The sequence below is a fragment of the Lacerta agilis genome, chromosome 17 (genome assembly GCF_009819535.1).
Source record: "Lacerta agilis isolate rLacAgi1 chromosome 17, rLacAgi1.pri, whole genome shotgun sequence".
Classification (NCBI taxonomy): domain Eukaryota; kingdom Metazoa; phylum Chordata; class Lepidosauria; order Squamata; family Lacertidae; genus Lacerta; species Lacerta agilis.
Window position 1 is genome coordinate 31,298,998 of NC_046328.1, and position 8,850 is coordinate 31,307,847.

Below are 8,850 nucleotides of genomic sequence, written 5' to 3' on the forward strand. Positions count from 1 at the left end.
TCCCTAGGTGTCAAAGCAGAAGCAAAACCAGACAGAGGAAGAATCACGGCTGTTTTTGCTGTAGTTGGTAGTTACCAGCTTGGGGGAGAAACTTGCGGGGGTGGGAGGTGGGGATGGGGCAGAAAGTGCCTGGGGCAACTGAGGTTATTTCTCATACATGATGGGCTGAACATGGACCATCCTTCCCCGGACTTGTCACTCTTTCTCTTTCGGGACGTCATTTCTCCAGCAGCCTGACGCACATCCCGACCTTTGCAGTGGAACAACCTGAGCCAGAGAAAAAAACCCATAATATTCAAGCCGGGGCACGCTTGAGGTGGTCTGGGGAGATAGAGGGGAGTTGTTGTTGTTGGTCAGAGAGGCAAGTTCTAGAGGCCAAGGCTGCGTCCTGCTCCTTCCTGGCAGAACTAGATCAGACTGACCCAGGATGGACCGGGGCAGCTCAGAGTTCGGAGTTGGAAGAGGCCTCCGAAATCTAGGCTGGGGGACCTTTGGGTCATCGGAGGTTGCTGGGCTCTGCTTGTTGTTGTTGTTGTTTAGTCATTTAGTCGTGTCCGACTCTTCGTGACCCCATGGATCAGAGCACGCCAGGCACCCCTATCCTCCACTGCCTCCCGCAGTTTGGCCAAACTCATGCCAGTCACTTCGAGAACACTGTCCAACCTTCTCATCCTCTGCCATCCCCTTCTCCTTGTGCCCTCCATCTTTCCCAACATCAGGGTCTTTTCCAGGGAGTCTTCTCTTCTCATGAGGTGACCAAAGTATTGGAGCCTCAGCTTCAGGATCTGTCCTTACACTGAGCACTCAGGGATGATTTCCTTCAGAATGGATAGGTTTGATCTTCTTGCAGTCCATGGGACTCTCAAGAGTCTCCTCAGCACCATAATTCAAAAGCATCAATTCTTTGGCGCTCAGTCTTCTTTATGGTCCAGCTCTCACTTCCATACATCACTACTACTGGGGAAACCATAGCTTTAACTATACGGACCTTTGTCGGCAAGGTGATGTCTCTGCTTTTTAAGATGCTGTCTAGGTTTGTCATTGCTTTTCTCCCAAGAAGCAGGCGTCTTTTAATTTCGTGACTGCTGTCACCATCTGCTTATCCCTGCCAATTGGCCATGCTGGCTGGGGCTAGCCCAAAAGCCTCTGGGGGGCCGTGAGCTCCCCATCCCGGCTTTACACTGCAAATGCATTTAACATGTGGTCCCCGATTGGTTGGGACGTGTGTCTAGGAGAGGGATGGGGAGCCTACCGGACCCCAGCTCTCAACATTCCTGACCACAGTCCATGCTAGATGGAGACTCCGAGAACATTGTTGAACCAGAACTGCAACTCCCAGAATCCAACCAGCTCAGTATTGTCCACACAGACCGGCAGCAGCTCTCCAGAGTTTCAGGGAGGGGAAATTCCCAGCCCTACTTGGATGCCAGGGCTTAAACCTGACTTACGGCCCTTTGACTTCATAAGGAGTGCTTGAGATATTTAAACAGGTTGTCTGTCTGTCTGTTTGTCAGGCACGCTGGCGTTGCAAGTTTCCAGCGTTTTATTACAGTTTGATGTCCAGCAGAGTGCTTCTACGTTGCATGCATTAGGGTTTAACGATTTCATCCCGTTTACTAATTGCATGTTTAGTATTTATTGCCGTCTAATTTGCTCCCTTAAATTATTCCTATCAGAGATGGGGCAACCTGCATGTTAATGCCAACCTTTTGCTTGGTATCGGGGAAGCCATCAGCGGCAGAATTCCTGCATTTAGCGGCGGGGTTGGTCTAGATGAACTTGGAGGGCCCTCCCAACTTTGACCATTCTGTCCTTTCGCCTTCTGACCACCTCCCCAACTTGCTGAAGTTAGCTGTGGCCCTCTAAAGAGGCTGTGGAATTGAAACCGATGAGAGGGCAGGATCTGGGCAATTGCCCTCAGGGTGCTAGATCCGCCCTCGTTCAGGAGGCAGACGGGTGCCAGGCTGAAGGAGCAGGCGCCACCTCCATAGCTTGGGGATCCCCCGCCAGGTTTGCTGGTTTCAGCGGTTTTTCGATAAGCTTCAACCCCCACCCCCCCCCCTTCCAAAGTCTGTAATCTAATGAGAGACACATTCCTGGACAGACGCCTTAAGGGAGATCTTTGCAGACTGCAGCTGTCTGCTTCAAAAGGCTTTGCAAAGGGAGGAAGGCAGGCATGTGGTACACCTGGCAGTTTGTGTATGCTCAGAGGAAAGCCGGGTTCTGCCTTCTGCTGAAACAGGACTGTGCCAATGAAACTGATTAGTGAGGTGGTTCAGAACTGCCAAGAAAAAAACGCTTCTTCACACAGCACAAATTTATTAACTGAACCAACTAGGGCTCCATACAGCTCCACTTTGAGCAGTCATCATTCCCATCCCCCACCCCAGAATTCTGGGAACTGTAGTTCGTTGAGGGCGCTGCAAGAATAGGAGGGACATCTCCTATTCCCCTCTGAGAGCTATAATTCCCAGTGATTCCCCGTGAAGAGTGATTGATTGGGTCTGAAAACCTAGCTTTCTGAGGAATGGTGGAGAAAGTTGGGTATGGAGAAGAATGAGGGGCGATATCAGGGCTTTTTTTTTTTTTAACCTATGAGCTCCGGCACCTCTCCGATGGGCGCCATTGCCATTCTAAGAGAACAAGGGAGAAGTTCATGGTGAGCTCTGGCACTGTTTTTTCTAGAAAAATTGCACTGGGTGATGATGATGATAATAATTTATTACAGTGGTACCTCAGGTTACAGACGCTTCAGGTTACAGACTCCGCTAACCCAGAAATAACGCTTCAGGTTAAGAACTTTACCTCAGGATGAGAACAGAAATCGCGTGGCAGTGGTGCGGCAGCAGCAGGAGGCCCCATTAGCTAAAGTGGTGCTTCAGGTTAAGAACAGTTTCAGGTTAAGAACAGACCTCCAGAACAAATTAAATTCTTAACCTGAGGTACCACTGTATTTCTATCCCGTGCATCCAGCTGGGTTTCCCCAGCCACTCTGGGCGGCTCCCAACAGAATATTAAAAACACAATAAAAACATCAAACATTAAAAACTTCCCTAAACATGGCTGCCATCAGATGTTTTCTAAAAGTCGGGTAGTTGTTCATTTCCTTGACATCTGATGGGAAAGCCATCTTCTAATATCTGAAGATGGAGTTTGCTTGTTTTCTCCTGCTCCAAAGGGCAGGACGGAAACCAATGGACGAAAGGAGATTTTGACTAAACATTAGGAAAAGCTTTCTGAGGGAAAGCCCTACCTGGTCCGGAACGAAAACTCTCCACGCCGCAACATTTTGTTGCAGCAGCGCCCCACTTGTTTTCCTGGAAGCCGTGAGTGTACTAGTTAGGTGGTGTTGACAGATACTGTCTCCTTCAATTCAAAGGCCTCCCACAATCTCCATCCTGAGTCTCACACTTAGCCAACATTTCCTTCAGCTATCGTCTAAATCCCAGCCTCTGCCGGACACGGAGGAAACCAGATGCTTCCTGACGAAAGCTGCCTCGATTCTTCCAAAGAGCCACCGAGAGGAGAATAAAACAAATCACTGCTTCCTCTCCAGTTGATTCTTGGAATCAGGCACAGTTTGTGGGGAAGGTGAGGTGGCTCTGTTTGTGGCAGAGGTAGAAAGTCTGAGCTGTATCCAACTAAGCCCTACTCAGAGTAGAACTACAGGAATCCAGGCCCATGCCTAACTTAAGCCCGTAAATTTCATGTGCGCTATACGTTTAAAGCCATGTCTGACTCCTACCACGGGGACGTGGATGGCGCTGTGGTCTAAACCAAAGAGCCTAGGTAGGGCTTGCAGATCAGAAGGTCGGCGGTTCGAATCCCCGTGACTCACTCCCTGCTGCTGCCAACCTAGCAGTTCGAAAGCACGTCAAAGTGCAAGTAGATAAATAGGTACCGCTCTGGCAGGAAGGAAAACGGTGTTTCCGTGCGCTGCTCTGGTTCGCCAGAAGCGGCTTAGTCATGCTGGCCACATGACCCAGAAGCTGTACGCTGGCTCCCTCGGCCAGTAAAGCGAGATGAGCGCCACAAACCCAGAGTCGTCCGCGACTGGACCTAATGGTCAGGGGTCCCTTTAAACAGTACCACCCCCAAAGAATTCTGGGAGCTGAAGTTTAAGGGTGCTGAGAGTTGCCAGGAGACACCCCCATTCCCCCTCACAGAACTACAATTCCCAGAGTTCCCTGGGAAGAGGGATAATTGGTTGTTACACTACTCTGGTAAATGTAAGTTATGTGAGGGGGAATAGTGGGAGTCTCCTAAGAACTTGCAGCACCCTTAACAAAACACAATTTCCCAGGATTCTTTGGGGGAAGCCACAACTGTTAAAAATGGTCTGATACTGATTCTGCCTTGGTCAGACCACACCTGGAATACTGCATCCATTTCTGGGCACCACAATTTAGGAAGGTTGTTGACAAGCTGGAAGGTGCGCAGAGGAGGGCAACCAAGATGACTGAGGGTCTGGAAACCAAGCCGGATGAGGAACAGTTGAAGGAGCTGGGTATGTTTAGCCTGGAGAAGAGGAGACTGAGAGGAGATGATAGCCATCTTCAAATATCTCGAGGGCTGCCCCATGGAAGATGGAGAAAGCTTGTTTTCTCCTGCTCTGGAGGGCAGGACTCAAACCAATAGCTTCAAATTACAAGAAAGGAGATTCCGGCTAGACGTCAGGAAGAACGTCCTGACAGCAAGAGCTGTTCGAAAGGGGAACAGTCTCCCTCGGGAGGGGGTGAACTCTCCTTCCTTGGAGGTTTTTAAGCAGAGGTTGGATGGCTTAAGCTGTCCTGGATGCTTTAGCTGAGATTCCTGCATTGCAGGGGGTTGGGCTAGATCAGTGTTTTTCAACCACTGTTCCGTGGCACACTAGTGTGCCGTGAGATGTTGCCTGGTGTGCCGTGGGAAAAATTGTGTTTATTTGATTCCTGTTCAAGAGAATTACTTTATATATAGTCAATATAGGCACAGAATTAATTTTTTTAACATTTTCTAATGGTGGTGTGACTCGTGATTTTTTTCATGAAACAAGTGTGCCTTTGCCCAAAAAAGGTTGAAAAACACTGGGCTAGATGACCCCCGGGTTCCCTTCCAACTCTACGATGATTCTATGATACCACTTTAAATGCATAGTCAGCATGTCCGGGCAATGTGGGAGCTGAAGTCCCGCAACATCTGGAGGGCCACAGCTTTCCCCGCTCCTGTTGCAGACAATGCCAAGCTAGATGACCCGACTGAGTCTCGGGCAACTTCCTCTGTTCCTCTGCCACCAATTAATCCACCTCCGTGCCCCACTTGGGTGCCAAGTTTCGTGGGCCCCAGGCTGTGCTGAGACAGGAACTGGGTTGGGAGCTCAGAGGGGGGCTCGGCTGCCTGCTCCTGGCTGCGTGCTTGCAGCCTGGCACCGATCACAAGCCATTTTCCCCTCCGCCTTCCTTTGTGATGTCGAAGTGGGGATCCGGGCACTGGGAACCAGCCGCTCAGAGGTTCCCACTGGTCTAAGCCACACGCGAAACAAGGCTCTTGACCAAGGCCCCCATTCTGACATCAGCGGTCAGGGAAGTTCGGAGTTCATGCCCAGCCAGGCAACGATCCAGGCTGGAGGCACAAGCGAACAGGAACCCTGCCCCTGGTTTCCATTGTTTTAATTTCTTTGAATTCCCCAAACTCCTGCTTTTTACACGCTCTTGTTTATTGTATCTGTTTTTTGCTGGATTTGTGCGACGAATTGGTTTTTCAACGAGACGGGGCTTGTGTTTTTTTTTTTAAAAAAAAAATTGACAGAAAGGATAAATATCACGAAAGAAACTATCGTTTGCTGCCCAAAATTAATGTTGCTGAATATTTTTGACGGTACCCTACTGTTGAAAGGATTGGTCTTATATATAAGATCTTTGCAGCTCAGATAGTAATTGCAGCTCAGTGGAAAACAGCCCAAAATCTTACACTGAACACTTGGTACTGCTCACCGTGGAACACAGCTATAATGGAGAAAAATACGTATAATTTGAGATTTCTGACAAGGGCTGGAACCTCCAGGCACATGAATGACTCGAAGTTTGTCATGCCCATTCTTTCTAATGCGCCTCATCTCAGCACATCTGACATTGGATTATTTATTTTATGTTGTATGCCGCTTAAGAGATTTTTTTTAAAAAAAAAATTATTAAGCGGTTTATAAAAGCTTTTGAAATTAGGAAAGATTGCATGTAGAGGATTCTATCCAATTAGACCCCCCCCCTGAAGTACACATTTAAAGCAGTACCATACCACTTTAAACAGACTTAGCTTCCCCCTAACAACTCTGGCAAGTATAGTTTGCTAAGAGTTGTTAGGGGAACCCCAGCCCCACCCCTTGCAGAGGGAGCTACAATTCCCAGAGCCCCATGGGAATTTGTCTAATTCTGTTTTAAAAGCCCTCCAAGTGAGAAGTCAGTGGCCATCATCGATGCCTCTCGTGGGAGCGAGTCCCGTAGTTTAGATTCAGTGGTGTGGTGTAGTGGTTAGGGTCCCAAGTCTAAGATCTGGGAGAGGCGTGGGTTCAAATCCCTACTCGGCTGTACAAAGCTCACTGGGCATAACGTCAGGAAGCAGACCCTGCCCTACCTCAAGGGGTTGTTGTGGGGATTGAATGAGGAGGTGGGAGAGCTGTGCAGGCCACCTTCAGCTCCTGGGAGAAAAATGAAGGTGGAATATATAAATGCAGCAAGTAAACAAATAAATAAATGTAAAATGAACTCCTGGCTTTTTGCAGAGGTCTTTCCCTTTTTACTTGCCCTGAACCTTCCCACATTCTTCTTAGTTGGATGACCCCGGGTTCCAGGACTTTATTACAAGAGACGGAAGGGGGGGGGAGCAGATTTCTCCATCGACTTTCTCCCCAGCCTGGATAGCTCTGTTGGTTAGAGTTTTGTGCTGACAACACCAAGGCTGCAGGTTCACACAGCTGCATATTCCTGCATTGGCCCTCAGGATCCCTTCCAACTTGTATGATTCTATGATTTTATATCCCAGTATGATGCCTCTTCCCCCTTCCCCGCCCCGAATCGCCTTTTCTCTACCCTAAAAAGCCTCAAATGTTGTGAATTTTCCTCACGGGGGAGTTTCTCCAGTCCCTGGATCATTTGGGGTGCCCCCGTTTTCTCAACATTTTCCAGCTCCGCAACATCCCTCTCCCGAAAAGGGCATCCCCTCCTGTCCCAAAGTGCGTCCCACGCGACTGCAACGCGTTAATACTCTGTACATGCTCAGGGACGCCCTTTTTATCTATCTATCTGGCTGGAGAAAAGGAAAGTCCGGGGAGGGAAGGGAGGTTTGTGAAGTTTTGCTGGGAGCGAAATTACGAACCAAAAAAAGGGGTTTCCAAATGACGAGAGAGAGAGAGAGAGAGAGAGAGAGAGAGAGAGAGAGAGAGAGAGAGAGAGAGAGAGAGAATAAACTACAATTCCCCGAATGCAGCGCGGCGCGCAGCCTAATGCCTGACTCCCGGAGGAGGCGGTGATTGGCTGGAAGGGGAGGCGGCGTCACCCCGTGCGCGACGCGCACAGGAACCCAGCGCAAGAGCAGAATCCCGAATACAGCGTCGCTGCTGACCAGGAAGGAAATTCCAGGTGGGGATTTCAGCCTAGAAGAGGAAATGGACAGTTGATGGGGGAGATGGGCAATTGTTGCAGAAATCTGGGAGGGTTACATGGGGGAAATCATAGCATTTACGCCATTCCTTCTTTTAAATGAATTGGAAGCATGCTTGGGACTGCCAACTTTACTCCCTTTGCAGTGCTCCTGTGCCTTTCCCACGAGAGTGGGGAGGAGCCATTGTGGTGGTTAGAGCATCTGGCTCGGCTAAGTGTTCCTCGCTTCGTCTCTTCACTGTCCATTCTGCACGGATTAAGCCTGCGGCCAAATGGATGCCTGGATTTGAGGCAGTGTGGCATAGTGGGTAGAGTGGGAGGGACCAGGGTTCCCCAGCCAGGCAAAGCAGGATGCAAAGCGGGACTGGCGAGGGGTGTGGCTTGCAGAAGGTCCCGCAGGGCCAGGCAGAGAAGTCTGGAGGACCGCACAGCCCAGAGGTCCCCTTCTCTTGCTCCCGAGCTCTGACACATCTCCTCTTCTCTAGGCTCGCTCAGCTGCGCCACCATGACGAAACTCCTGCAGTGGCTCTGGACTCTGTCTATCCTGGGTGCCGTCTGGGCAGCTCTCACTCTCAACCTCTTGGGGCTCGATCCGCTGCCCCCAGCCTGGCACCAAGTGCTGTGGCCTCTGCCCACCTACCTGCTGGTGGCCTTTGGCTGCTACTCACTGGGCGTTGTCGGGTACCGCTTGGCCACCTTCAACGACTGCGAGGAGGCAGCAAGAGAGTTGCAGGAGCAGATCCGAGAGGCCCGGGAAGACCTCTCCCGCCGCGGACTGCGGTTCTGACCCTCCCTGCCACAAGGACTTGAGCACAGCACCCCTGTGGAAAGAAGCAGCCTGTCTGGAGCAATAAATAAAATTTCAGAGAACATGACCGGGCTCTTTGGTGGCCTGGTGGTGGATTTTTAAAAGAATCGAATCTGCTGGGTGTGGATTGCATAGGTGCCGGTGCGAGGCAAGAGATTGTGAACCAGTGTCTCCCATATTACACATTCCCCCCCCCCCCTGAATTGTAGAATATACACTGCCCTGTTTTCAGCATTAGCAGAAGCTGATGGGTTGTCTACTCCCCAGCACTGGCACATTTGGGGCTCCTGAGATTAAGAGAATCTGATTTGTGTTCTTTCAACAGAGGCAGCGATAGGTCCCTCAGACTAGCTGAGGATAGCTGGGCTAGATCGGTTTGCTGAACTGAAGCGGACAAGAGAAAAGCACTTT

At 50.1% G+C, this 8,850-nt stretch overlaps 1 protein-coding gene across 1 annotated transcript; it reads left to right on the forward strand.

The window, feature by feature from the left end:
• The first annotated feature begins 7,524 nt into the window (after positions 1-7,524).
• On the forward strand, positions 7,525-8,626 carry DPM3 (dolichyl-phosphate mannosyltransferase subunit 3, regulatory). Its single transcript, XM_033174599.1, has 2 exons — positions 7,525-7,610; positions 8,117-8,626. The coding sequence occupies exon 2, from the start codon at positions 8,137-8,139 to the stop codon at positions 8,416-8,418; it is 282 nt and encodes a 93-aa protein (XP_033030490.1). The 5' UTR covers positions 7,525-7,610; positions 8,117-8,136; the 3' UTR covers positions 8,419-8,626.
• The last annotated feature ends 224 nt before the right edge of the window (positions 8,627-8,850 follow it).

Coding starts and splice junctions, on each gene's coding strand:
- DPM3 (XM_033174599.1), top strand. CDS start 8,137: ATGACGAAACTCCTGCAGTGGCTCTGGACTCTGTCTATCCTGGGTGCC.